We start from the raw sequence: 27,230 nt of genomic DNA, 5'->3' as shown, positions 1-27,230 counted from the left end.
CATCGTCTGTAACAACCTCGACTTGACTTTGGGGCAGAAATACTCCCCTGGAAGCGACACAGAGTCAGTGGGCGGCAAAGGGACAATACCAGAAGGGATTTCCTTGCCCGTATGCATACAACTGGGACATATCGGCATGGCCAGTACGTCTGAGATCGAAATTTTCGACCAGAGTGGGCAACGAGGACCCTCACGTACACTGGTTCCACGGGGCATATCCAGCAGAGACTAGACACAGACGAAAGAGTTACAAGGGATGCATAACGCTTCGTGGGATTTTGGGTGCAGAAACCCATGCATGTCAGTGGAAGCATGTCCTAGGGCTGGCCAGAAGTTCCTAGCTTGCAAGAGAATAGCGGGCAACGGCGTCAAGGAAAGTCTTCTTCCTTCGGATCCCCGCCTTGTAAGGGTCCGCTCGTACCAATTAACCTCTGGGGCGGTGCCCGGAGTGCTCCCCGATCATACTGGCATACCGTCAACTTGAACTCTACCTACCTTAGTTGAGAGGAGGCAAGAAATCAGTGGGAGACAAGAAGCTAGTTCGGACTAGAGCGCATCCTTTCTGCAACCCGCAAGTATATCGAGGTGCCGAAGCGACTTGGCCGGGCAAACCAACGCCGAAGAGGCCCAACGGATGGTGCGTAGTCTGGTACGCTCTCTTTGCTCGCAGTCAAGGCGATGAGAAGCAGCAAGGGGGATCCATTGCTTGAAAACCCCGGGACTCGGGCTTCGTGTCTTCTGGCGCGTGGCCATGCAAAATGGGACCAGAAACTTCCTACCTTAGCTGCCGCTGCATCCTGGCCAGGGTTTGGGTCAACTAGGTCCATACAATCTCGGATCCGGGCGGCGGACGACGGGCTCAACGGGACGACAAAACAGTCAGTATGACCCCTGGATCTGACGCGGATGACGGCTCCTTTGACGGTCTAGCCCTAGACAAGCGCTGTTGGGAGGCGAAAACGGTGCGAAAAGCTCCGAGACGCCTCAAAGCTCCTCGGGTCTTCTCCTCATATGCGATGAGAGCTTCTCATACAACCGATACTGGGTGCTCGTCTGGCTCTCTCTCAGGCTCGAATGTCTGGGGGCGGATGCGCGGCTTTCTGGCAAGCTCAGTAGCCTTGTGGCAGGCAAACCGATGTCCAGGGGGTAGTCGGACGAAGGACATCGAGATCCCCGCGCACATATGCCTAGTAGAGAGTGCTCCGCCATCTGCAGGTTTTAACCGGCGAGAGAGGGGAGAAAGGGCGATCTGCAACGGAGTGAGCAGTGGATGCAAAGGCACCTTGCATTGCCCAGACTAATAACGAGCCCTTTTTTTGGCGCTTCGAGGCTCCTGGGTGGATTCTCCTCAGAGGCCTGCCTCACCTGTGGCTCGTCTCGAGGCCGCGAATGGAACGGCGTCTACAAATTTTGCCCGCAATTTCCTGGCCGAGCTGTGGAATCCATACGCCGTATACACCCAGCGACTCGGGCTTGTCGAGATGATGATGGTTTCTGAGGCGGTGCTGGGAATCTGGCTCAGGTTGGTGCAAGAAGTGGATTTTGGTCTGATATCGACAGCGGCGAACAACTCTTCCCTTAAGAACTGACGAGCGATTCCATTTACGAGTCAGGCGGGACAGAATGGGGCAGATCTTCTGCCTTGCGGGCGGGCGTCGAAGCCCACTGGGCTAGGAGTGCATTGTGGATTGTCACTTCAACAAGTCAACTCAGTCTCTTCGCCTCACCGAAGAGATGTCCCGATACGGCTGGCTTCCAAGAAAGAGTCTCCTGCGACAGGACCTTCTATTGGAGACTATGCGATGCAGATGCCTCGCCGGATGCGGCGAGATACAGAATCCAGGGTGCCGTTGGATTCGCCCAACGACTTCCTCACCGCATATGCGTTCACGCCACCAACAGCTGCTCAGGGTGCGCCTTCACAAACCGCAGTTGGCAGGGCAAAACGCGGAACAGCAATTGCCTACGTGGCTGCTGCGAGGGCGAGGATGGAGCAAGTTCCGGGCAAAACCAGCGACGAATTCGCGGGCAAAACCCGCTGTGCGGGCAATAAGCTCCTTCGACACTCATTCGACGTCGTAATGTCCAAACTCTAACCGCGTTCTCGACACGATAGTCTTTCGATATCACCAAAGGCGTGATTCATGTACCGCTCAACAGCTCAGGCTGAGAACACGCATCATCATTCATGTCGTTTACATGGTTACGTAAGAAGCCAAAACGAGGGAAGGTTGACACGGCACGACCGGGCACTTGTCAAGAAGGATTGCACCTTCGCGCTTGAGGACCCTCGCACTCAGCCTGCCGAGTCTTGAAGCTAGACTCGAAATGTCTTGTCGACAGGTTGTCTTCCTAACCGGCAATACCGCAATACCCTATATTGCCTGGGCTGAAATCGACGTTCCTGTTTCGCTGGAACAAACTCCGATTACAATGATTCGTCGAGCCGAAATGGATGGACTATGTACGTCATCAACATCCTGGATTCTTTTCTCAGCCAGGGTGAGTGCAGAGTCATTAGCTGATTCCGACAGATAGGCTTTCAGATCGGCTTTTTCTACTAACGTTCTCACTTTTCTAGTATTCCGAGCCGACGTTTAGATTGGACAATAGCTTCTTCAGTCAGCGATCATGACTCTCTCACACTCAAGAGATGAACGACCGGGGTTGAGATGAGAGGACAATCAAGACCCCAGGCTCCCATTCCCCTGTAGATATCCCAGTCGTTGCAACTTCCAGCAGGCTACACTACGCGGGGACTACACCCGGCCCCCACGGTTCATCCATTCTCCTTTGCGCCTAGCAGTTGCCCAGCCGTCATCGTGGCACGATTTTCTAGGGCACGCTGTTCTTCTGGCCTCGTGCTGTGCGCCAACGCGAAAACAGCAAGGTCAATTGCCAGGGACTCTCTACACCCTTAAGGGCAGGGCGTGAGACTGTCGAAGCACGCAGAGGTCTGGACCTGGCGATTTCACTAAAGTGCGCACTCGCCACCGCGGACGCCGGCCGAGCAGAGCCCTGTGCGATATCACGGTCGGTATATTCGCGAAGGCACGCCCGTGGAAACCCCTCCGGAGCTTGGGGGCCCGATGTTCTCCGCCGGTCAGTTCGACACGGACAAGCAGGCCAGCGGGAGACGTTTCCAACCCTCCTGCGGCGGTCTACCCCGGCCTGCTGGTTAGAGGAGTAGGTTACACCGAGAGCGGCCGGCATGGTATGCAGCAAGTACGGCAACTTGCATATCCAGTTTTCTTTTCTATCTCCCTACCGTACGGATGTGTATGTCAACTTTCCCATTCGATATTCCCAAGCCTTCGCCAACCTTGCCTGTTCTTTACTTGGCTTGCGGATTGGGGCACATTCTTGCCAGGGTCCCGGCCGGACGCACTCTCACCTGAATGCGTCCCGCTGCCGGCCTGCCAACTCACCGCCGCTGCCACAGACAACTTGACAAGTTGCCGCTACACTTTGCTTCCGAGGTCTTCTTCCCAGTTCCGGCAGCCTTGGGGGAGAACGAGTGGAGAGACATCAAGTGCCCACGCGCGTGACACGTGTGGGAAATGAGAAACCCGGCGGCCAGCCCGGGAACGCTGCGGGCGGTGGTGGTAGCAGCCCGTCCGGACGTGCCACGCTCGGTTTGATCCCCGCGCCGCCGTCGAGCCGTCAGCGTGGAGCGCTCGATGGAGTCTTTGCCAGGCAGAGCTTCCCCCCAGCGAGGGAAGAAGATCGCTTCTCTTTTTGGTCTTTCTTGCAGCGTCACAGACACCTGTCTGGCGAGGCGCTTACATTTCCGTCTCGTTCGAATCTTTTCGTCTCTTTTTCGAGTCCGGATCGTCGTCGTCGTGGGCCTTGGCTTTCTTCGTACATACCGTTCTCGGTTCGGGCCCGTCTCTCATTCCCACCGCCAAAACCCCCGTCGTCAGGTACCAACGGTCGTCCCCACGCTCCGTCCCATGTCACATCACATCACGCACACAACACACACACACGCACACACAAACTTCTTCACCAGAGCCCGACCGCGCGTTAGTTCCCCCGATAGCCGGAATGACCCGTCATATCTGGCATCTGCCGAGCACTTCACCCTGATATTGCTGACACTTTTAACATTTCTGACATGCCTGACGCGTGTTGACAAGTGAGTAGCAGAAACTGTCCTACAGGATGCCGAAGGAAGCATGGAAACGAAATTTGGTCTATTACACACACACAATCATATGTGTTGGTTGGTGTTGGGCCTTTGAAATATTCTCTTCTTTTGGTTGAAACATGCCCAGCCGACCTGTCTCCCGCGGACGCCGTTGCCAGTTATCTCTTTCGGTCTCTTCTTGGTCCGATTATATAAAAAAAAAAGGATGAGGGACCACGACACACGGCACGACACGACACGACACGACCCCCTGCCCCTCCTGCCCCCAAAACCAGTTTTTGTTGGGTTCGCGAGGCGAGGTGCCTCTCTATCTAAAGTGTTGTGTGTTTGTGCGCGTGTGCGTGCGCGCGTGTGTGCCCTGTTTCTAGGTAGCGAGTAATGGGAGAGAAATTCTCCTTGCCCGTCATTCTTTCTAATATCAAAACACCCAAAACCCCGGTCTGCTCCGATGGATAAGGACCACTTCGTCGGATGTCTCGATCGAGAAGTCCGGTTCTTCCTCAACAAAATTTTTCATGCTCCGGCTCCTTTTGTCGTCGTTTTTTGGCCGGCTGGCGCGCGCAGCCTGATATCGTAGCAGTTGGGCCTTCAGTATACAGGGGTTGTTGGCCAAGGCGAGTTTTTACACCTCTTGCGGAACTCCTGATCCGGGTGCAACCGCTCACCGGCCGTTCTTCATGGCCTCCTTTCTGCGCTTCTTCTCCGAAGCCCGCGTGAGGGCTGTCTTGACCTCGCCCTTCTCGAAGGAGTCGAGGTCGTAGTAGACGGGGGCGATCTCCTGTGACGCGGAAGTAGATTAGCATCTATTTGACAGTGTTGTGTGTGCCGAGTGTGAGACGAGACGACGGCAAGGCAAGTGCCGAAGCATGCAAGACCAGGGGGGGTTAGAAGGGGAGTCCCGAGGCGAGATCGGATCTTCTGCCTTGCAGAGACGATCAATGGCGGCGGGGGGGCGTAATAGCGTTTGGGGGCGCATTTGAGAAGCGGGTTTGGGGGATTTGTTTTGCTTACCATTAGCCACTCTGGCCTGATTCCGGTGCAGGTGCGGATGTACTGCTTCGATGTGAGGACGAATTCGTTGTAGAGGACCCATTCGTAGTCGGTCTTGAGGACGGTGGAGGGGTGCATCATGACGGCCTGGTCGTCCTTGATGGTGCGGTAGACCTTGCCGGAGGACTCCTTCATGGCGACCTGCATGAAGAAGCCGGAGAGGAGGGCGCGGCGGATGTTTGTGTAGTAGTTCTTGTCCTCGAAGGGGGTGGAGACGAGCTCGAGGCCGTGGGTCTCCATGATGCGCTTGAGCTGGGCGCGGACGTTGTCTGCGCTGCTGAGGTGGCGGAAGGAGAGGAAGTGCTCGTGGCACCACTTCTTGGGGTCGACGCCGGGGACGTTGGCCTGGCCCTTGAAGGCGTGGTAGGCGTTGAGGAGGGTGAGGTGGTCGCCCTCGGGGTGGGAGAAGTGCGACTTCATCTCGTCGGCGCGCTTGCGCTGGGCGGCGGGGCGGACCCAGATCTGGGGGACGGAGAGGAGGGAGGTGATGGAGAGGATCTCGTTGGAGCAGTAGAACTCGGGGGAGGAGATGAGCATGACGGCGAGGGCGGGGTCGAGGGGGAACTCGGAGGCGAGGGAGCCGAGGGTGGTGAGCTCGCCGTCGTCGTCGAGGCAGGCGAGGTAGTTGAGCTCCTCGAGGGCGCGCATCATGGTCTCGGGGGCGGGGGGGTCCATGAGGTCGAAGTGGACGAGGTCCTCGACGCCGAGCTTCTTCAGCTCGAGGACGGTGTTGGCGAGGTTGGAGCGCAGGATCTCCGGGTGCGTCTGCTCGATGAGCTCCTTCTTGAAGGCGTTCTCGGTGTAGAGGCGGAAGCACTTTCCCGGCTTGGTACGACCGGCACGACCGGCTCGCTGCTGGGCGGAGGCCTTGGAGATGGGGGAGACGAGGAGGGACTCGACGCGGATGCGGGGGTTGTAGATCTTCTGCTTGCTGAAGCCCGGGTCGACGACGTAGACGATTCCGTCGATGGTCAGGGAGGTTTCGGCGATGTTGGTCGCGACGATGACCTTGCGGCCGGGGCGGCCGCCCTTCTTGTAGGGCGCCGGGGCCTTGTCGAAGATCTTCTGCTGCTGGTGCGGCGGGAGGGTACCGTAGAGGGGGTAGACGGCGAGGGGGCCGGCGTCGATTTCTCTGATCATCTCGTCGGCCTCCAGGTTGATTTTCCTGCAGGCGTCCTCGATCTCCTCCTCACCGGTCAAGAACAGCAGAACGTCTCCCTCGGCCTCGGAGGCGTGGATCTGGAGGACGGTGCGGATGGCGGCCTCGACGTAGTCCCTCTCGGGCTCGGGGGTGTAGAAGATCTCGACGGGGTGGGTGCGACCGGGGACGGCGAGGAGGGGCGCGTCGTTGAAGTAGCGCTGGAACTTCTGGGCGTCGAGGGTGGCGGACATGACGATGATCTTGAGGTCGGGCCTGCGGGCGGCGATCTGCTTGAGGAGGGCCATGAGGATGTCTGTGGCGAGGGTGCGCTCGTGGGCCTCGTCGAGGATGATGCAGCTGTAGCGGGACATCTCGTGGTCGTGGATGGCCTCGCGGAGGAGCATACCGTCGGTCATGTACTTGAGGATGGTCTTGGGGCCGGTCATGTCCTCGAAACGGATGCTGTAGCCGACCTCCTCGCCGAGGTTGACGTCCATCTCGTCGGCGACGCGCTGGGCGACGGACATGGCGGCGACTCGGCGGGGCTGGGTACAGGCGACGAGCTTGCGGTTGAGCTGGGGGAGTTCGTCGTAGACGACGTATTGGGGGATCTGGGTCGTCTTTCCGGAACCGGTCTCACCGACGAAGACGAGGATCTGGGTGGAATGGTACTTTTCGAGGAAGTCTTGTCTGTAGGGGACGCGTTAGCTACCAACATGCGAGATTGGTATTCTCTGGACGTGGGCAGACGTTACCTTTGCTTGTGTACGGGCAGGTCGCGACGGGACTGGAGGATCTGGAAGTATTTTTGCGAATGGGGGCGTCCTGTGAAGGCGTTGGTGTCGAGGTCCTCGACCTTCTCGGCCTGCTTCGCCGAGGTTGCGCGCTGCTTGAAGTCGGCAAAGGGGGAGCTGGGATCGATGGCGCCGCCGGAAACGACGCCGTTCTCCTCCTTCATGTGTGCGAGGTACGGGTTGTACTTTGGCTCGTCCTCGACCTCCTCCTTCTTGGCCTTCTTCCTAGAGGTTCCATCTCGGTCGGCGCTGAGGCGCTTGCCGCCCTTGGAATCGACGTCGGCCATCTTTTGAACGGGAGATTAGATGGATGTATACGGTGGCCGCGATCGTTGGGGTGAGGTGGGAGGATGGGAGGATGGGAGGTTGCGACTGCGACGACGACGACAACGACTGGGGGACTCGAAGGCGCGGGTTCAGAAGTCTAGCGGACCGGGAGGCTTTCATGGGAAACTTTTTGTTGTCGCGGCAGAAAATTTGGGCGGGTTTGCTGCACGGGCCAATGAGGTGGTGGGATGATAAGATAAGACGAGCTTATGCATGCAGATAACGCGAGATGCATCTATCGCACTGTGCAAGAGACTTGTGAAGCTGTCTTAGAAGATGGAAGCTTATGTCATTTAAAGTCTCTGGATGATGATTTGTGTAAAATTGGTTTTCTGTTGATTTGATGGAAGCATGTCATACTTCGATTATTTTACTCTCAAGCACAGAGAAGCTGTCTTTGACTCCTATTTACACACATGCTCTATAAGTTTGCATAATGTACCTTGAATTGGCCTCATAAAGTAGCAGGCACTGTCCCCCCTCAGCTTTCTTCAGGGTCCAGGTTCATCGAGTCCACTGCCTGCCAGTGCAACCAATGGCACCCAGTCACTGCTCACAAAATCTGGTGCTTTTTTTACCTTTTGGAGGGGCAGCAACAAACAGCCTGACTCTCCAGATTACACAACATCATCAGGTTGGAGTGATCCCACAGCAAAGGGACGACCTTTTGTTTATCGTGTCTGCTGTTTTTCAGGTTTTATCAAGCATGAATTGCTGACCTCTTTTTTCTCTCTTACCTCTTTTTTGCATCCTTCTCGTTGAAGCGCCAGGGTTTTGTTCAGGCAGCTTTTTCACCACATAGCCGTCGTGATTTGTGCGCCTAGCAGTTACACCACCATTCACAAATTGCACGCCTCAGCATAAGGAACCCCTCCATCCCTAGCCATGGACGCCGGCAACTTTAACAACCCGATCAGGCCGGTTTTCAGCCTTGGCCAGCACGATTCGAGCAGAGAGCAGCCTCTGGATGACCTTCAGTACGGCCAGCTCCTCAATGCTGGTGTAAGTCGCTCTGAAAACCCTGGCTCTCACTGGACCCTCACTAAGCCTTCGGTCAGATCAGCTTCGTCACCACACCCATCACCAATGGCCGCTTCCACGCCCGGGTGAAGGAACTCGTCTCTAGCCACCTTGCCAAGGCCAGGCAAGGCGCTGCTTCGTTGGCGGATGCTGTCGTCCCGCCGTTGACGCCCAGTGACACATCGCTGTTTCCCAGCCATGCGGTCACCACTTACATCGCCTACGCCAGTCCCTGGATCGATCTCGCCTCGACCGACCCCGTCATCGCCACCGTGTCGCGCCAGGTGTTGAACCTCGAGGTCGCCTACGCCAACTTTTGCGGTGTTAGGAGCATCATCGTGCCGGGTTTGCGTCGTGATGCCTCCAAGAACGGCGGCAACCAGGGTGTCTCGCAGTATGCCCGGGCTGTCCACGAGGCCATGAACATCGCCAACCGCCTGAACTTCATCATTCATATGCCCATGTACCGCGAGCCGGGTTTGGACGAGACTGCGGAGCTTCTGTCGACCCTGTCCTCGGAACCTTACGGCGTTGACAGCAGCAGCATCGACATCTACAGCGCCTGGGACTCGTGGCACTCTATTCGCAGCATCTGCGAGTACAGCATGCGTCTCTACGTTGGTATGGGACTCCCTCTTGGCCGAAAACTTGGAGAATGAATGAAGCTGACAACTTTATGTAGCCGTTCGAGTCCCCAGAACCCTGCCCGAACAGGAGCTCCAGGACAAGTGGTTCGCCGAGCCTCTGCACTTTCTGTCATTCGGTCCAAATGCTTTTCAAAAGAACAAGGGCGGACATCCCGCTCTGACCAAGGCGCACCAGGAGATGATCTTCACCCTCATGCGCCTCAAGAACGCCCCCTGGCTGCTCCTCAATGACGTCGGCCCTGACCCGGCCTCTCTCGCCGCGGAGGCCCAGCTGCAGGCTGTTTCTCTGGGAAACCAGGTCCCTACTGCGGAAGACTTCCCCAGCCTGGGCGAGGCCCATTCTGGCCAACAAGGCGCAGACTCGATGAAGACGTTCCGATCCTACATCGCGTATCTTAAGTGGCTCGAAATGCAGCAGCAACCGCTCTCATACCTTGAACAGACTACTCTTACCAGCTTCCAGGATTGGCTTCAGTCGCCGTTGCAGCCTCTGTCCGATAACCTGGAATCGGCAACGTACGAGGTCTTCGAGGGTGACCCCGTCAAGTACAATCAGTATGAGGCGGCCTGCACCGAAGCACTGGCTGAGTGGCACCAACTGGGCCGAGCCACCTCTTCGGACACCGGCGCTGTTGTCATCGCCGTTGTTGGATCTGGACGTGGACCTCTCGTGACGAGAGCTCTGAGAGCCAGTGAGGCAACCGGAGTTCCCGTACAAGTCTGGGCTGTGGAGAAGAACCCTAACGCATACGTCTATCTCCTCCGCCAGAACGAGATGATCTGGGGCGGAAAGGTCACTGTCGTCAAAACGGACATGCGCGCGTGGAAGGGCCCCCTCATCTCTGGCACCCCTACCAACAACCCTGTTTACGGCAAGGTCGACATCCTGGTTTCCGAGTTGCTCGGCTCCTTTGCAGACAATGAGCTTTCTCCAGAGTGTTTGGACGGCGTTCAGCACGTCCTGGCCCCTCACGGAATCTCCATCCCCGAGTCGTACACGGCGCATATGAGCCCTATCGCGACGCCGCGCATTCACGCCGACCTGCTTACGAGGTTGCCCACCGAGCCCAACGCCTTTGATACCCCCTGGGTTGTGCGCCTCTTCGCCATCGACTTCGCCGCCCAGCGCGTCCCGGGCCACCCTCGCTTCCAGCAAGCGTGGGAGTTTACCCACCCCGTCCCCGAGGCTACCCTCAAGCAGATCGAGACGCGCCGGGCTGGTGGTGTTATGGGCGGTGGTGGCGGAAGCATGGCCGGTGCTGTCGGCGCCAACGACCACAACTCGCGTTTCTGCCACCTCACGTTCGTCTGCCGCACGAGAGGTGTCATCCACGGTCTCGCCGGATACTTTGAGTCGGTTCTTTACGCACCGCAGATTGGAGACAGAGAAAAGGTCGAGATCAGCACGCACCCCGAGTTGATCGACCGCAAGAGCAAGGATATGATCTCCTGGTTCCCTATTTTCTTCCCTATCAAGGTGAGCAATTCCACGTGCCCGGCATTCGACCGCACATTTACTAACAGTCACAGCAACCCATCTACTACCCAGCCGATACGGAGTTGGAAGTCACGATGTGGCGGCAAACGGATGATTCCAGGGTATGGTACGAATGGCTCATCGAGGCGTACGCCTGGGTCAGCGAGACACAGCGCATCAAGGTGGCGTCATCGGATCTCTGCAGCAGTCGCAAGGTTGCTTGTCTTATGTAGTATCGAGATATAAAAGGCACGGAGGGCGCCGTAGCGGTTGTTTGTTCTCTATAGGCGCCGCGGGGGTTTGTTGTTGCCCCGTTGCGCAGCGCGAGTCGGGGGTATTCGTCCTGACGGGGAAACAAAGATTCATCGTGGTCGCCAGCGTTTGGGCCCCTCAAAAACTTTTCTTTACTTCCAAATGCTCCATCGTGATCCGTGTCAATCGCCCTTTTTGCCAGCTACTCGATCGGGTCCCAGGCGTGTAGGTGCTTTCTGCTCGTTGGTTGGTCATTGGCTCAATCCTCCATCTTGACGTCTCTCTCGCCTTCTTTCGCGCCACGGATCCAGAGGACGTTGTTACACCTGCGCATAGTCAGCCATGCTGTTCCGGTAGTCAAAATGGTATGGTGCATACCGGATCAAGACCTGGCCAAGGGCTCCGGTCATCTTCTGGTCGATGTACTCCTCGGCTCCGCTGAGCTGGATGTTCATGTAGCTGTCGATGCTGACCAACTTGCCCTTGTACTCGGTATCGCCCCACTTGAGTCTGATGACGACGTCCTTGTCGACGCTGCGAAGGAAGTTAGCGAGCTGTTTGCGGTCCGTATCGGTCGCGATGGGGGCGTTTGGGGAGCTGCCTCGAGCAGAAGTCGGTCGGTCGTGAGGTGGACGTACAGGTCTTGCAGCATAGGCCGCGGGTTAATCGGCACAAACTATCACACGTTAGCTGAGATGTCGCAATGGCTGGAATACAAATCATAGGAGGGGGACGTACGCTCATGGTGGGCGGTTCGAAGGGGAGAAACGGCCCATGTAATGTGTGGATGGGGGAAGATGGGTTTGCGCGGCGGTCGAGGCTGCGATCGCGAGGCTCCTTGTGGATAAGGTATATGGATGTCCAGTCAGGTTGCGTTTTCCCTGCCTGACAATTTTTAGGTGGCTGCACGGTGTACCTGAGGCTTGGACTACAGCGGTCGGAAAATCATCGGGTCCACTGTAAGGTACCGCCCGGCGATGCAACCCAAAATCCGGGGTGCTGAGCTTGTTGTCACGGTGTGTCTTCAGGCATCACATCGGACTGGAGTGTTGAACGGCTTATGCTCAGCTTCAATCGGCGGCTCCCATCAAGACCGATGAATGAAACCTCAATAGCTCTCTGGTGCTATCAATAGCAAGCGCAACCTTGAGCTGCGAACCCGCAGGCGAAGCCTTCTTGCTACGTTACTCCGGACGTCACGACCACCACAAAAAAGCTTCAATTTTGAGCACGACTGGTCACGCAACGACGCAAAAAAAAAAAGTCGCCGGCGCGGTTTCGGAAGCATATTCAGCTCGTGGGGCCAGCTATCATCCACGGGCTTTCGTGGATGGTCCGATTGGCGACGGTGTCGTGGTTACACGGGCGTTCGTCCCTGAAAGTCCCGCCCGCGATGAGTCTTGCGCGGTCGCCGTGGCCCGGCGCGAAAACGTCTCGGGAGTTTATTATCAGGGATGGATTCTTCTCAGCTCGTGCCTTGCACGACGCCTCAGGGTTGATTTGTCTCAGAATACCGTGGAGTTGAATGGGTTATTTATGAGACGTGAGGTCCCAGCTAGTGCTGCTTCGTCACAGAGTGCCTACATGCAGAACCACTAACCACAGTCATTCGTGATACTGCCACTCCAACTTCAAATTATCGCTTACTTGAATTTGCACTACAATTATGGGTTTCTTGGACTTCTGTTTCTCATACGAATGGCTCTACTGGACGGCGCCCACCGGCGAACCCCCAGCCGCTCCTAAAGGTCTCACACGGCACTGGGTCGAGACGCCATCGGGAAGAATCGAAGTTCTCTCCAACCAAGGCGCGAATCCTTCGACATCGAAAACACCGATCGTCTTCGTCCACGGTGGCATGGGCAGCGCCTGGGTATGGACCGAGTACATGCGATATCTAGCCAAGAACGACATCCCGAGCTACGCCGTTTCCCTCCGCGGCCACGGCAACAGCTGGCACCCTTCGTACCTGAGGATGGTGTACCTGACCACCAGACAGGACCTGGCTGATGATGCCCTCGCTGTCATTTGGTGGGTTCAGGAAAGACATGGGAGCGAGGTCCTTCTCGTGGGACACTCGAGTGGTGGCGGTCTTTGTCAGGGGATATTATCTGCGCGGCAGGCTCATGCGAAGGGTCTCGCGCTTCTTGGGGCTGTGCCTTGCTCTGGATCGTGGGTAACTGCCTTCGGTTTATCGAGTTCTGCGCTGACACGACAGTAGGTCACGGGTCTACGCGAACTGGGCTGCGTTGGACCCCTGGTTCCTCGCCCGCATGATACTGCAGTTCTGGCATCCAAACTCACCGCTCTCGCACCCTTTCCTGGTGAATCAGGCCTTCTTCGGCGATGAGATGACCGAAGCCGGTGTTCTTGACTTCATGAAACACGCCAACCGCTACGAGTCGTTCCTGTGGCCCTTCAGCATGATGTTGCCCTTCGCTAAGCCTGCTAGCATTGTCAATTCAATAGGCGGCTGGGGAAGCGGCGAGCGAATTCTTGTGATGGCTGGTACTCAGGATAAGTTGATGACACATGGCGTCACGTCGAACCTCGCGAGAACCTTGAGAACTGCATTTGCGGAGCTCGTGGGCAGTAACAAGCTTGATGCACAGGCTGACGAGGTCAAGCCCTTGGCTGGTGAAGGGGATAAGGATGATGATGGTGACTGGGTGAGGCTTGCTTGGGTCCCAGGCGCCGGACACCACTTGCAGAACGATGTGATGTGGGAGATTGGTGCGAATAAGTTGCTTGAATTCTATGAGCAATTGTAGATGAGAGGATGATGGGAAAACACTCTACTTGATGATTGTGTGTTTAGTTAGCTAGGCGTTTGGCGACAGGTCTTAATCAACAATACCCAACTCTTCAATTGATATTATTTCAGAAAAGACTGAAATCCAAATCTACAGCTCAAAAGTAAATGTGATATGAACACATCAGAATCCATGATGGGTGCAGTCAGACAAGCTCGAGTGTGGTGATGTGGACTGCGCGCCTGTTGATACTGTGAAATTTTCGGGGCCAATCGAACCTCGCCGAACTTACGCCAAACAACAACCACACACGGTGACCGCCACAATGGCCACGCAATTATTTGAGACAAACGGCGTCCGCGTCGCCGTCGAAGGCTGCGTAAGTTTTCCAATGCCTCTTTCGACATTCCCTGTTCAATCGCATGTACTAACAAAAACCGCAGGGCCACGGCATGCTCAACGGAATTTACGCCGCCGTCGCCACCTCGTGCGCGGAGCGTGGCTGGGACGGCGTCGACATCCTCATCATCGGCGGCGACTTCCAGGCCGCGCGCAACGCGGCTGACCTCACCGTCATGTCGGTCCCCGCCAAGTACCGCGCGCTCGGCGACTTCTGGGAGTACTACGCGGGGAAGCGCACGGCGCCGTACCTGACCGTGTTCGCGGCGGGCAACCACGAGGCGGCGTCGCACCTGTGGGAGCTCTACTACGGCGGCTGGGCGGCGCCCAACATCTACTACCTCGGCGCCGCCAACGTGCTGCGGCTGGGGCCGCTGCGGATCGCGGCCATGAGCGGCATCTGGAAGGGCTTCGACTACCGCAAGACGCACCACGAGAGGCTGCCGATGGGGCCCGACGAGATCAAGAGCTTCTACCACGTGAGGGAGGTGGACGTGCGGAAGCTGCTGCTGCTGAGGGAGCAGGTCGACGTCGGGGTGAGCCACGACTGGCCGCGGGGGATCGAGAAGTGGGGCGACGAGAAGGCGCTGTGGAAGATGAAGCCCGATTTCGAGGCGGAGTCGAGGGATGGGACGTTGGGCAACGTGGCGGCGGAGTATGTTTGTGATCGGCTGCGGCCGCCGTATTGGTTTTCGGCGCATTTACATTGCAAGTATGCTGCGTTGAAGACTTACGAGGACGGGGCTGCTGAGGTTGTCGCTCCGGCACCTGCTCCTGCGCCTGAGGGCAACCCCAACGAAATCGACCTCGATGGCGATGAGGAAATCACAGATGCCCCCGCCGCTGCTCAAGGAAATCCTAACGAGATCAACCTTGACGATGACGACGATGAGGAGATGACTGCTACAGAGAAACCGGCCAGCACGAAAGAAGACGCCAGCAAGGAGGAAGACACCAGCAAGAAGACCACAGTCTCCGAAGAGCTGCGCGCCCAGCTGCCCGCCTCATTCGCCCGCCCTCAACCCCAGCCGAAGCGAACCCCAGGCCAGCCCGTCCCGCCGACCATCACAAACAAACAAGTCAAGTTCCTCGCCCTCGACAAGTGCCTCCCCCGCCGGCACTTCCTCCAACTCCTCGAAGCGCACCCCCACAACGTCCCGCCCGCGGACCAGCCCGCGCCCGTCCGCCCCTTCCGGCTGCAGTACGACCCCGAATGGCTCGCCATCACCCGCGTCTTCCACCCCACGCTCAAGATCGGCGACCCGACGGCGCAGCCGCCGCCGGACCTGGGCGAGGAGCACTACGCGCCGCTCATCGACGCGGAGCGCGCGTGGGTCGAGGAGAACGTGGTGGCCCAGGGCAAGCTGGACGTGCCACTCAACTTTGAAATCACGGCGCCGCCTCAGGCCCGGGGCGAGCCCGAGTCGGTGCCGCACCAGCCGTTCGAGTACACCAGCCCGCAGACGGCGGCGTTCTGCGAGATGATCGGGGTCGAGAATATCTGGGACGCGAGCGAGGAGGAGAGGTTGGAGAGGAAGGCCCGTGGACCGCCTGCCGCGGAGTTTAGAGGACACCGGGGCGGTGGGAGGGGTCACAGAGGTGGTGGACGCGGTGGAAGAGGCGGACGAGGCGGCGGCGGTCGAGGAAGGGGAGGACGGGGAAGGGGCGGTCACTGATAGAGCACGGGGAGGATCGGGAGGGCCAGCAAGAGCCACGAGAGATAAAAGCTTCACCCTACTTTCGGACAGACGGCATTCGTTCAGTTTTCGGGCCTCGGAAAAGCTTCTATTTGGCGCAGCTACGGGAGTTCTAGTCTCAGAGTATGTATCCCAACAGAAAAAGCGTAGATCTCAATGGAAGAACACGAGTCCAGCAGAGTGAGTGGAATGGATTCAATCTTCCACCTCTAATAGACGTTCAACCCACGGAGGAGTGAGGGAGAGGAACGCATATGCTAAGATGGGGTTCTGTTCGTGTCCGTCACGCTGCGTGGCGAAACACCATGGGTCATCATGATCGAGAAGAGGGAAGAAAAAAAAGGAGAAAAGAATGCCCTGCGGCAACGGATTCGTCGAAAGTGGCGTAGCAATGGTATCTTTCCGGTTTACCAGCCCCCAGATGTTTCAACGCCCGAAACTCCGAAATAGTGTAGCAAGAAAAAACCGTCGTAATTCACGTGTGTTCATCAACATAAAACGTCATCAGATGGAGCCAACGTTCTGTTCTGTCAAGAGAGAAAAAAACGTGCGTTAGATCCAAAAGCGACGAGTCAAAACGCGGGAAGAGGGAGGAGGTTGGGAAGTGTTGTCTTACTGTCCAGGCCCAAGAAGTCGGCGGCGACCAGCAGCTCGAGACAGAGCTCGACGGGAATGTCCATGTCTGGGACGTCTTCTTTCTCCCGGTACCGGTACCAGTACTGGAAATACTCGCAGACCTTTTCCAGGACAACGCCACTTTCGAGAGGGGTCAGCTTCTCTTCCAGAACACGAAAAAAAAGAAACTAGTGGCGCTTTGATGTGTGGCTGGGTGGTAGGAAAAGAAATGTCGGGTTTGTTTCAGATCAAGTGTAGTTGGCAATCAAGCAGACCGGCCGTTGCAGCGGCGGTCTGTCAGTAAGAACACAGCGAAATAAATTTGAGATCATCATGTTGATGTTCCTTGGGTGGTGCTGGTGCAAGAGAGATTGAGAAGTGAGAAGTAGCTTACCTGATCTCTTCAAAGAGACAACGCCCCTTCTGTGCCTCCTGGAACCTGCTGCGAGGGTCCAGCATGCCTTTGATCGCGGGGCTGATCATGGCGGCCTCGCGCAGGACGACGAACTCGAAGCCATCACTCGAGACCAGAGTGATGTACTTGGACTCGGCGTCGCCGTTGGTATCCATGACTGCGAGACAAATTGTCTGCCAGCAGTCGAAAGCAGAGGGAAGAGGGGCCTTTTCTTCTGGGTGCGGTTGCTTCTGCTTTCCCTCGATGCCGGATGACGAGTAGGAAGCCTGGATGGAAGGTTGACGCGTTCGTCGGTTCAAAAAATTCACGTCGCGATTTTGAGGGAGGCGGTGGTGGGGTGAAGCTCGGGCCATTCCAGCTCCGTCCCGGAACATAGAGGTGGAGTGCTTCCAGGCCCGACCGGATAAACTGGAGGCACAGTTCTTCCGGTTGTTTCTGGCCAGCCAGGTGCGTCAGATTACAGGGGCAAACCAAGGTTCAAGGTTGACAGGGGTGGCAGTTGATCCGCCTAAGCGCGAGATCCACCGTTGGGACTGTTTTCAGGCGTTGATGTTGGCCCGTGCCGTCGCACAATCAGGCTCTCGACAGCCTGGCCGCTCGCAAACCCGCCTGCCGTCATCACCCCGGCAAGAAGTGGCTGGTTGCCCCGTCGACTTGTTTACACTTGCCCTCCTTGCTCCCGTCCCTTCTCCTCAAGAACACAGCACAACCCGCCCATCCACATCTCTCGGGCTCGCACACACAAACCCACCCCCATACCTTACAACAATCCCAAGGAGATCAACATCACACACTATTTCTCCAACATTCCTCATATCCAACGCCGCAACGGTCCCTTACCCGCATCGCGTGCCGGAGCCTGAACCATATCTCAACGGCATTTTCGACTGAAAGCAGGAGAGCACGACCACCCGCCGCGAAGGAGGCTGGGGAAGCAGCAACAAACGGAGACACACACACGCACACTAAGGAAACATCTACAACCAGACAACATCGCATAAGTCACAAAATCCCGTCTGTCAAAACCCCCTCCTCAACAACAACCCCTCCCCCTCAGACGAAGCGACCGGCCCCCGGTACACCATCAACAACCACAACTCGCATCACGCACGAGGGGCCGCGCCAGCGAGACAAGAAGCTCGTCATCGCAACCGCAACACCACCTCACCACCACCACCACCACCACACACTGAGCTTGCCGCATTATGGCGTCCTCATACCAACGCTCTTCACACCAGTACTCCTCGTCCCAGACCTTCAGCGAAAAGTACGACGACGGCCTGGCTCGCCCGGCCACCTCCCGCCGCAACACGCGCCTTAGGAGCAGCGACGGCACCGTCAGCACCACGATGAGCTCCTCCACAGGGCGCGAGAGCGCCGCAACCCACGTCACCGAAGGCCCGGCCTATTCTAAGAAGATTGTCGTCGTCGGCGACGGCGGCTGCGGCAAGACTTGCCTGCTCATCAGCTACAGCCAAGGCTACTTTCCAGAGGTAAGATGACCGATAAAAAAATATTCGTCCCAAATTCATCTCGTCGGTCGTTCGTCGCCGCGCTATCCCTGCGCGTTCGCGGCCTCGAACAACCGAAATGAATCAAAACAATGCTGACTCTGGCAACGCAGAAATACGTCCCCACCGTCTTCGAAAACTACATCACCTACCCGACGCACCCGCCGTCTGGCAAGACCGTCGAGCTGGCGCTGTGGGACACGGCCGGACAGGAGGAGTACGACCGGCTGCGACCGCTCTCCTACCCCGAGACGGACCTGATATTCGTCTGTTTTGCGATTGACTGTCCCAACTCTCTAGAAAACGTCATGGACAAGGTGCGCCCCTCCGATAACACGGCCCCTCCTTTTCGGGGACCCCCTTTTATCTTCCCGGTGATGCTAATTCGCTCTCGTCACAGTGGTACCCCGAAGTCCTCCACTTCTGCCCCTATACCCCTCTGGTCCTCGTGGGCCTCAAGTCCGACCTTCGCTTTAAGAAGACGTGCATCGACATGCTCAAGACACAAGGCCTCACTCCCGTGACCCAGGAGCAGGGCCGCGCCGTCGCGCGAAAGATGGGCGCTCAGTACATGGAGTGCAGCAGCAAGGAAATGACGGGTGTCGACGAGATCTTTGAGCAGGCCATCCTGACGGTTGTCGCTAATGACCGGAAAAACCTCGAGGCCCAGGCCGCCGTCTCGTCGTCACATGGCGGCGCTCCGGGAAGCAGCGCCGGCATCCCCGGCGTGGGCCCTCTTAAGAAGAAGAAGAAGAGGAATTGCAAGATCCTCTGAGTCTCGGACGACTGTAACGGAAAGGCATTGGACGGCGGAGGGCGTAATGAATGACTTTGTTTTATCTGCATGATCTCGTCACGACCTGCTACTATTACGATCTGGAAAGCATGCGCCACCATTAGCGAAGGGGCGTCTCCTGTCCTGGGGCTGGATGAACTCTAGACTGGGGGACGACTTTTCCCTTCACCAGGGACGTGGGATGTGGTTTTCTTTTTTTTGAGTGTGGGAGAAGAACGGTATATAGGGGGAAATCCAGAGGGGTAGGTGACATCAGGGTCGCGAAAGACTCATCCATACCCTTTACACACACGACACAAACGGAGCGGGTACGGGAGAGACTTTGAACAGTTTCTGTATCCAACAGTACTTTTAACCAAGTGGGAACGAACTTTTCTATCTCCTATCTCTTTTTCTTCCTGTAGCATTCGGGTTTTCTGTCTTGATAGGGCATTCCAGGGATAGGAAACATGAAATGTCAAAAAGCATCAAAATTCAAAAAGCGGTTCCATGGTTGTGATTGTATCTATTGCTGCCTAATGTGATATCTCCGTTGGTTTCTGGAGCCTTAGAACTGAATATGGATTGACCGGCGATAGAGGTTGTGAGATTTGCGAGGATTCGGAGAAAGGGTCCTGGGATACTACATGAACCATGGGATTTCTCGAAAGACGGTCTTGAATCCTGGCCATGTTTTTTACAGCAAACAAACTCAATCGATCTTCAATCAATCTGACGCAAGAAATCTACGGCCGATCTTTACGAATCATGGCATCCGTCGCCCAGGTTAACCTCGCCCATCCCCCGCGATCCCGTCGCAGCCACCCAGACCTTGGTGTGCTCTGCCCCACCACCATGACCACCACCACTACCACCACCAGAACGGACCCGAACCAAAACCTAAACCTGGACGCGTTCGAGTCGCAGATGCAGGGCGTGGTACACACCCTCTCCGATCTGATCCGCGAACACAAGACAACCGTCCCGAACGTCAAAGAAAGCCGCGACGCGCTGGCGCAGGCCGAGGGACACCTCGCCGGCGCCGCGGAGCACGCGCGGAACAACAGGCCCACGTGGACGTCGTGCCTGTTCAGCAAGCAGGGCAAGATCCGCGAGCGGGAGCTGAAGCTCCGGCGGTTCGTGGCGTCCGTCAGGGCCTCGTTCGAGAGTCTCGGGGGACGCTGCGGCCGGGCCGAGGAGAGGTTGGCCGGCGTCCGGGAGAGGGCGGTCGCGCTGAGCGCGCAGGTGGCGCGGGGCCCGTGGGCGGCCGTCTGCGAGATCAAGGCGAGGCGGCTCGAGACGGAGAGGGGCGCTTCGGAGAACGAGCCGAGCAAGGCCGCGGTTCTGAGGGCGCATATCGCGGTGAAGTTGTCCTTGACGAAGCTTGCGGAGCTCGTCAAGGAAGTGGAGGATGACGAGGCGAGTTTGGGGGTGGTTCGTGAGAAGTGCGCTTTTGTGGTGCGCAGGTTGGGCTTCGTCCTTGAGGAGGAGGACCTCGCGGGGTTGATTTGGGGGTTGAAGTATGCCGTCGAGGATGTCCAGGCGCGGGAGGGCAAGTCGGAGAAGCAGTTGCAGGAGAAGACTGTCATCTCTGAGAAGGGGCGGTCGAGGAGTACGTCGGAGGCGGATACACTGTCAAGGGGATCGTTCATGATGCTTCGGGGTTGAGGACTTCCTGGGTCGGATCGATGCTCGATCAAGGATTCGAAAGGGTAAAGAAATAGTTCAATTAACGCCGAGACTCATTATCATTTCCGTGTGTGCGTATGGGGGGTATCATATCATGACTTCTCCTCGTTCTTCGCCTGTCCCTCGTGGTCGTGTGCCTCGCCCTCCTTGGTCTGCTGTTCCTGTTCCTTGGCCATGACGTTTTCGAACTGCGACCAGAGGGCCTCGACGGAGGAGAACTCGTTTCCGACCTGCGCGTTGATGGTGTATTAGCTCTGCAAAAAGACCTTCCGTATTCCAACAACCATTCGGAAGGATAGCGTACCGTGATGACGGCCTCGAGGGAGCGGTTCAGCTTGTTGATGTTGGCGAGGACGTGCTCGAAGCTCTGTTTTTCTTTGGTGTCAGCGGTCTCTGTGTGTTGACATTTGGGAAGCGGTGGTGAGTGTTATGTACCATTGCGATCTCCCCGATGAGCTCCTCCCGCTGCTGCTCGAAGTAGGTTTTCTCCTTCGTCCCGGTCTGGGAGTGGGAGAAGGACCGTTGGTGTGACGACATCGTTCTGGCTTTGTGGTGTAGATGTTTTGTCGTCGGTCGCGTCGGTGAGGATGTCGCGTCTGCAGGATCATGGCGGGGTAGGCACCTAAAGGACGTGGGGTTGGGACAGTGTGAAGTCGTAGGCGCAGCGTCCAATATGTACTGTGCAAGACTGTGGTCGATTCCTCCATCTTACAAGCATCCGAGATTTTTCATAGAACGCAGTCTTCCTCAGAATTCTTTACGGATAAATGAGCGCATTAATATTCTTTTTGTGAAAAATTCTAGCTAGAAAAAAACAACTTTATAAAGTTGAGAACCTGTGTATGCATCATATTGATTTGTCATTCTGCCTGTGATGATGATCACTCATTCGGCTCAGTACATAGATAGGTCTTTAGTCTTGAATGGTCTTTATGTATCTCTTCTTTTCCGGGAATACTCCTCTCCCGAGCATTACTTCGCTGCAATATAAGCGATTTGGACCTACCATATCTGACACGATAAGTCGTCCAACTCAATAGCCATGAACTTCAAGAGTATTACACCGCCGCGGTCTAGGTGTCTGTCTATACTAGCTAGTAAAACAAATGTCACCGTTCTTATCTTCTTCTTATACCTATTTATTCATCTCCACTATCGCACTGCCCCTCTGCATGCCAAATGTGTGCAAAGTTCACCGCATTTATCACCAGCCATTGCTGCAACTCGCAAAACACTCTTCCAGCTCAGAGGAGGGCAAAAAGATGCGCCGAGGGGGAATCGAACCCCCGGCTCCCCGACGCTGCTTGATGGCAACGGAGAATTTTACCACTAAACCATCGGCGCTTGATGGTGATCTAGGCGATGATGTCTCGCCAGGATCGTTGGAGCGGTGAGGGCGGAGGTGAGGTTGTATCGCGCATCGTGGAGGCGTTGTGGATCATGGTGGAGGCGCACTTAGATGGGGGAGTCTGTAAGTCACAAGAAACCCTCTGAGTATTACTTAGATGAGGGAAAACTCCTAAAAAATGGTTAGAAAGAGACTATTGCTCTAGGAATAGTGGTTAAGTTGGCGTTTTATATTGCGTCTTTAGTTCTGGTTGGCGTGAGCTTGAGACGTTTTGCAGTTAACAACTGACTTGTGTCTTGGGTTATTCAATGACAGATTGAGCTTGAATTTAAAACAGCAAGTATCTTGTTCATGAAACCAAAAACACCACCACCGATATTAACTCCTGTACAATAACCCAAACTACTGACCATTCCCTGGCTATGCGGACTCTCCCATGCTCTGGATCATATCAACCGTCCCGTTCGCAACACCCACAAACCCATTCGTCTGCTTCTTCTCCCCCTCGACCCTGTCTTCAGGCTTGCCCCAACCGCCACCACCAGGCGACATAACCACAATCCTGTCGCCGGCGTCCATCATGGCCGTGTTCTTACCGCCGAGGTTCACAACTCTCCCGCTCTTCTTGATCCACACGTTCCGTCCCCGCTGACCGTCCTTGCCGCCATTCAAGCCATACGGCGCAAACGATCTCCTCTCGCTGAGAATGCTGACCTTGATCGGAATACCGAACTCGATGTCCCTGATGATTCCGTCGCCGCCGGGATGCGCACCCTCGCCACCACTACCCTTCCGCAGACAGAACTGACGGAGAATCACGGGATACCGCCTCTCCAACGACTCCGGATCCGTGATCCGCGTGTTCGTCATGTTGGTATGCACACCGCTCACGCCATCCCACGTCGGCCCGCCGCCCGCGCCGCCGCAGATGGTCTCGTAGTACCCGAACCCGGTCTCCGGATCATCCGTGCCGAACGTCAGGTTGTTCATGCACCCCTGGCTGGCGGCCGCGGCGCCGAAGGCCTTGAAGATGACGTCCACCACGCGCTGCGAGGTCAGCACGTTGCCGGCGCACACGGCGGCGTGCTCGGTCGGGCGCAGGAGCGAGGCCTCGGGGACGCGCACGTCGATGGGCCGGATGGCGCCCTGGTTGAGGGGGATCTCGGCGTCGACCATGCAGCGGAGGGCGAAGATGATGGACGAGTTGCAGATGGCGATGGGCGCGTTCCAGTTGCCGTAGGCCTCGGGCCCGGTGCCGTCGAAGTCGAAGACGGCGCCGCCCGTGGACGGGTCGATTGTGACGCGCAGCTGGATCGGGGTGCCGTCGTCCATGTAGTCGATCGCCTCGAGGGGCTGGCCGTCGGTGCGGGCGTGGATCGTCTTGAGCATGTCGCGGACGGCGCGTTCTGCTGCGCCCTGGATCTCTCCCACTGGTCTGGGGTTAGTGATCTTGTCTCTGGCAGTAGAGGTGATGGAGGGCTTACTGTAGAACTGGACGACGTCGATGCCGTAGTCCTCGATTAGGGAGTGGATGAGCTGGCTTCCGCGGTGGTTTGCGGCGGCCTGGGCCTTGATGTCGGAGATGTTGTCGCGGAGGCATCTTGTTCCTGAGCATCCTGGAGAGTGCGCTGGCGCCATGAGGAGATCGGTGAGCTCCTTCTCCTTGAAGACGCCGCCTTCCACGACCTTGAATGCCTTGATGACGGCGCCCTCCTCCCAAAGCTCCTTGGAGTTGGGGGGCATGGAGCCGGGGAGAATGCCGCCGACCTTAGTGTATCGTCAGTCATGCCCGGGGAATTGGGACCGAAGGAAACCTACATCAGCGTGGTGACCTCTAGAGGCAGTCCAGAAGATGATCTTCTTGCCTTCGGCATCAAAGATGGGTGTGATGACTGTCAGGTCCGGAAGATGCGTACCGCCGCATACTGCATTCGTGTTAGCTGATGCTTCGAAACTGCTGATGAAAGAAGTGCGATTTACCTGGCGCGTTTGACAGAATGACATCTCCGGGCTTGAGGTCGTTACCCCAGTGGTCGATCTGCCACTTCACTGCGAAAGCCATACTTCCAATCTATTTTCCGTCAGCCAGATTTCACCGAGAATCGAGGAAAGGGGCATACCATAGCAGGCACGTGAGGCGCATTCGCAACCAGACCGCCATCGGGAGAAAAAACCGTACACGAAAAGTCCAGTCTTTCCTTGATATTCGTGCTGACGCTCGTCTTCTGCAGCGCCCGTCCCATCTGCTCCGCAACACCCATGAACCGGTGGCCAAAGATGGACAACTGGATCGGGTCGACCGTCGTCGCGGACATGGTCTCCTTCGTCCCGACCGTGACGTCAATGACAACGGTATCGGACAGCAGCGTCGCCGCCGCGTCGGGGATCACGACGATGGTCTGCTTGTCGTCCATGATCAGCGCCGGGCCCGCGACGCGCGAGTGAGGCGCCAGCGAGCCGAGGCCGTACACGGGGGTATCCGCCCAGCCGAGGCCCTTGAAGTAGACCTTCTTCGTCGTCTTGGCCGCCGGCGCCGGGACGGCCTCGGCCGCGGCGAGCTCCTTGGGCCAGGGCGTCGGGAGCTTGACCGTGGTGCGCCCGACGGCGCGGACGCGGTAGTCGTCGATGATGACGTCCCGCCCGACGGGGAGGAAGCCGAACTGCTTCTGGTGCGCGGACCTGAAGGCCTCGAGGTACCCGCCCCCGGCGGCGGAGGCGGTCTCCTGGATCATGAGCGGGGTGTCGCTGCCGTGGAAGCGCATGTTGAGGTAGCGCTCGGCGTCGATGCGCCCCTCGGGGATGCGCTGCATGAGGAGCATGTCGGAGGCCTTGCGGACGAGCTTGTCGAGCTCGGCGGCGAAGGCGGGGAGGTTGGCTTCGGAGTAGATGAGGGCGCAGGGGCTGCGCTCCTCGTGGACGACGTCGGCGAGGGCCATGCCGTAGGCGGAGAGGACGGAGGAGTACTTGTGGACGAGGACGCGGGAGATGCCGAGCGTCTTTGCGATGTCGCAGGCGTGTTGGCCGCCGGCGCCGCCGAAGGAGGCGAGGTTGTGGAGGCCGGCGTCGTAGCCCTTTGCTTCCGTGAGGGTGCGGATGGGACGGCACATGGACTCGTTGGCGACGTCGAGGAAGCTGGGTTGGTTCGGTCAGATCATCTCAGGTGCCTCGCGGGAGTGGATGTTACTTACCCTGCTGCGACTTCCTCCACGCTCAAGTTGGTGTTCTCGTCCTTGTTGATGCTGGCGGTGAGATCCTCGAAAAGACGCCTGCTGGCATCGACATCCAAGGGCAGATCTTCGTTGGGGCCAAAGATCTTGGGGAAGAACTCCGGGCGAAGACGGCCGAGGACAAGGTTCGCATCCGTGACTGTCAGAGGACCTCCCTTCCTGTAGCACGCAGGGCCGGGATGAGCGGAAGCACTCTCCGGGCCAACTTTGAACATGCCGCTTTGCCAGCTCAGAATGCTACCACCGCCCGCTGCGACGGTGTTGATGTCCAGCTGGGGTGTTTGTACCATGACGCCAGCCGTTGTCGTTTCGAAAACCTGTTCAAGCTCACCGGCATATCTATGGGTACGTGGTCAGAATCGTGCAAAGTTGACCACTTCAAATGGCAACTTACCTGGAGACGTCGGTACTCGTACCGCCCATATCAAATCCGATGACAGGCGTTTTATCGCCATCATCATAACACGTCCTCGCGTAGCCGACGACACCACCGGCAGGACCAGACAAAATCGCCCTCAGACCCGACAGACCCGAGAACTCGACCAACCCGCCGTCGCTCTGCATAAACTCGCACCGACACCCGCTCGTGCCGAGGTCCTCGAAGCCGGCCTCGAAGCCGGCGATGTACCGCTTGATCTCGGGGGTGAGATACGCGTCCGCGGTCGACGAGTTGCCGCGGGGGACGATCTTGACGACGGGGGACAGCTCGGCGCTGGGGGAGATGTGGGTGAAGCCGATGTCGGCGGCGAGCTGGGCTATGGCGGCCTCGTGGTCGCGGAAGGTGTAGCTGTGCATGAGGCAGACGGCGATGGATCGGTAGCCTTCGTCGTAGGCTTCTTGGAGGGCCTTTCTCGACGTCTCGATGTCTGCGTGAAACTATCAAAAAGAGTTTCCAGGGTATATGAGATGTGAGGAAATACCTAGGGGCTCGAGGACGCGGACGGCTTCGCCTGTGACGCCGGTAACTAGTGCTGGGTCTGAGGCGACGTTGATGGTCTCAGGTTTGTTGCTTTCTGACCAAGCTTCAAGCGTCACCCTCTCTGGGATTTCAATGACTTTTGAGTAAAGGACGTCTGGTTTGCGGATGGCGAGGTCGAAAAGCTTCGGTCTGGATTGGTTGCCAATATGAAGCAAGTCCTGTACATCAAAGTTAGAATTTTGCTGCAAGCAGTCTTGAAGACAATTTCTCACCTTGAGACCCTTGGTCACGGCAAATACTGTCCTCTCTCCTTTCCTCTCGAGCAGTGCGTTTGTAGCAACCGTCGTACCCATCTTGATGGACTCTGCGTGGAACACGTTAGTCGTCTATTGCGTACCGCTGAGCGGGATTGCCAACTCACCGACGCCTCTCAGCGAGATCTTCTTTCCCTTTGGGTATTCCTTCCCTGTCGCCTTCTCCAGCACTCTTCTAATCGCCTCGACCGGAGCATCGGGATAGTTGCTGGGGTCGACGGACAGCAACTTGACGAGGATGTCATTTTGACCCGGAACGGATGCGACACACTAAACGGTCAGTCAGCTTCGTTGTCGAAATTGCGCTACAGGTTTGCGTGAACTTACGTCGGTAAAAGTGCCACCGCGGTCGATGGATATCCTAATACCCTCAACCGGACCCGGAAGCGAACCCATCTTGATCTGATAGTGTGTGAATCTGCGCCGTTGTGTGAATGCGTAGATGAGAAGAAATCGTGCCTCGAGGTGCGTCTGAGGTGAAGCGGGTTCAAATCAGATGAAAATCAACGTTATCGTGATGAAAATGAGCCAGCGCAGAGGACATCGCGGTGATTATACCATCTGGATCGAGCGACGGGCGCTGTATCAATTGCCGAAACAGGCAACCTTCCGAAGTTCGCTCGCAGACCAACCTCGGAGCTCCATCGGTAGGCACTTCGGAGACCATGGACTTCTCCCCGGCGATGCGTGCTCCGCCAGGCCATCTCGAT

At 57.1% G+C, this 27,230-nt stretch overlaps 10 protein-coding genes across 10 annotated transcripts; 5 read left to right on the top strand and 5 right to left on the bottom strand.

The window, feature by feature from the left end:
• Positions 1-4,811: 4,811 nt before the first annotated feature.
• On the bottom strand, positions 4,812-7,422 carry CkaCkLH20_04724 (pre-mRNA splicing factor ATP-dependent RNA helicase prp43; the record flags this gene model as incomplete). Its single annotated transcript, XM_038887443.1, has 3 exons — positions 4,812-4,928; positions 5,162-7,031; positions 7,097-7,422. The coding sequence occupies 3 exons, from the start codon at positions 7,420-7,422 to the stop codon at positions 4,812-4,814; spliced, it is 2,313 nt and encodes a 770-aa protein (XP_038747050.1).
• Positions 7,423-8,347: 925 nt separating this feature from the next.
• CkaCkLH20_04723 (uncharacterized protein) lies at positions 8,348-10,839 on the top strand (the record flags this gene model as incomplete). The annotated part of the gene is made up of 4 exons (XM_038887442.1): positions 8,348-8,464; positions 8,521-9,103; positions 9,165-10,606; positions 10,660-10,839. The coding sequence occupies 4 exons, from the start codon at positions 8,348-8,350 to the stop codon at positions 10,837-10,839; spliced, it is 2,322 nt and encodes a 773-aa protein (XP_038747049.1).
• Positions 10,840-11,117: 278 nt separating this feature from the next.
• Positions 11,118-12,310, bottom strand: CkaCkLH20_04722 (small nuclear ribonucleoprotein; the record flags this gene model as incomplete). Its single annotated transcript, XM_038887441.1, has 5 exons — positions 11,118-11,184; positions 11,237-11,392; positions 11,497-11,534; positions 11,597-11,678; positions 12,222-12,310. 5 exons carry the CDS (start codon positions 12,308-12,310, stop codon positions 11,118-11,120), a joined length of 432 nt encoding a protein of 143 aa, XP_038747048.1.
• Positions 12,311-12,524: 214 nt separating this feature from the next.
• CkaCkLH20_04721 (uncharacterized protein) lies at positions 12,525-13,629 on the top strand (the record flags this gene model as incomplete). The annotated part of the gene is made up of 2 exons (XM_038887440.1): positions 12,525-13,030; positions 13,080-13,629. 2 exons carry the CDS (start codon positions 12,525-12,527, stop codon positions 13,627-13,629), a joined length of 1,056 nt encoding a protein of 351 aa, XP_038747047.1.
• A 307-nt stretch (positions 13,630-13,936) lies between these two features.
• On the top strand, positions 13,937-15,686 carry CkaCkLH20_04720 (putative lariat debranching enzyme domain-containing protein; the record flags this gene model as incomplete). Its single annotated transcript, XM_038887439.1, has 2 exons — positions 13,937-13,990; positions 14,055-15,686. The coding sequence occupies 2 exons, from the start codon at positions 13,937-13,939 to the stop codon at positions 15,684-15,686; spliced, it is 1,686 nt and encodes a 561-aa protein (XP_038747046.1).
• Positions 15,687-16,279: 593 nt separating this feature from the next.
• On the bottom strand, positions 16,280-16,892 carry CkaCkLH20_04719 (transcriptional elongation regulator (elongin c); the record flags this gene model as incomplete). Its single annotated transcript, XM_038887438.1, has 2 exons — positions 16,280-16,463; positions 16,717-16,892. 2 exons carry the CDS (start codon positions 16,890-16,892, stop codon positions 16,280-16,282), a joined length of 360 nt encoding a protein of 119 aa, XP_038747045.1.
• Positions 16,893-17,942: 1,050 nt separating this feature from the next.
• Positions 17,943-19,023, top strand: CkaCkLH20_04718 (rho gtpase; the record flags this gene model as incomplete). Its single annotated transcript, XM_038887437.1, has 3 exons — positions 17,943-18,230; positions 18,362-18,565; positions 18,649-19,023. The coding sequence occupies 3 exons, from the start codon at positions 17,943-17,945 to the stop codon at positions 19,021-19,023; spliced, it is 867 nt and encodes a 288-aa protein (XP_038747044.1).
• A 768-nt stretch (positions 19,024-19,791) lies between these two features.
• CkaCkLH20_04717 (uncharacterized protein) lies at positions 19,792-20,691 on the top strand (the record flags this gene model as incomplete). Its single annotated transcript, XM_038887436.1, has 1 exon — positions 19,792-20,691. The coding sequence occupies one exon, from the start codon at positions 19,792-19,794 to the stop codon at positions 20,689-20,691; it is 900 nt and encodes a 299-aa protein (XP_038747043.1).
• Positions 20,692-20,804: 113 nt separating this feature from the next.
• On the bottom strand, positions 20,805-21,249 carry CkaCkLH20_04716 (uncharacterized protein; the record flags this gene model as incomplete). The annotated part of the gene is made up of 3 exons (XM_038887435.1): positions 20,805-20,942; positions 21,017-21,079; positions 21,148-21,249. The coding sequence occupies 3 exons, from the start codon at positions 21,247-21,249 to the stop codon at positions 20,805-20,807; spliced, it is 303 nt and encodes a 100-aa protein (XP_038747042.1).
• Positions 21,250-22,480: 1,231 nt separating this feature from the next.
• CkaCkLH20_04715 (hydantoinase B/oxoprolinase) lies at positions 22,481-26,916 on the bottom strand (the record flags this gene model as incomplete). Its single annotated transcript, XM_038887434.1, has 11 exons — positions 22,481-23,490; positions 23,545-23,827; positions 23,879-23,985; positions 24,041-24,131; positions 24,181-25,192; positions 25,249-25,626; positions 25,682-26,153; positions 26,208-26,424; positions 26,479-26,570; positions 26,628-26,790; positions 26,848-26,916. The coding sequence occupies 11 exons, from the start codon at positions 26,914-26,916 to the stop codon at positions 22,481-22,483; spliced, it is 3,894 nt and encodes a 1,297-aa protein (XP_038747041.1).
• Between the last annotated feature and the right edge of the window lie 314 nt (positions 26,917-27,230).

The sequence above is a fragment of the Colletotrichum karsti genome, assembly GCF_011947395.1.
Source record: "Colletotrichum karsti strain CkLH20 chromosome Unknown Scaffold13, whole genome shotgun sequence".
Lineage (NCBI taxonomy): Eukaryota > Fungi > Ascomycota > Sordariomycetes > Glomerellales > Glomerellaceae > Colletotrichum > Colletotrichum karsti.
This window is presented reverse-complemented; position numbering and strand designations above follow the sequence as displayed.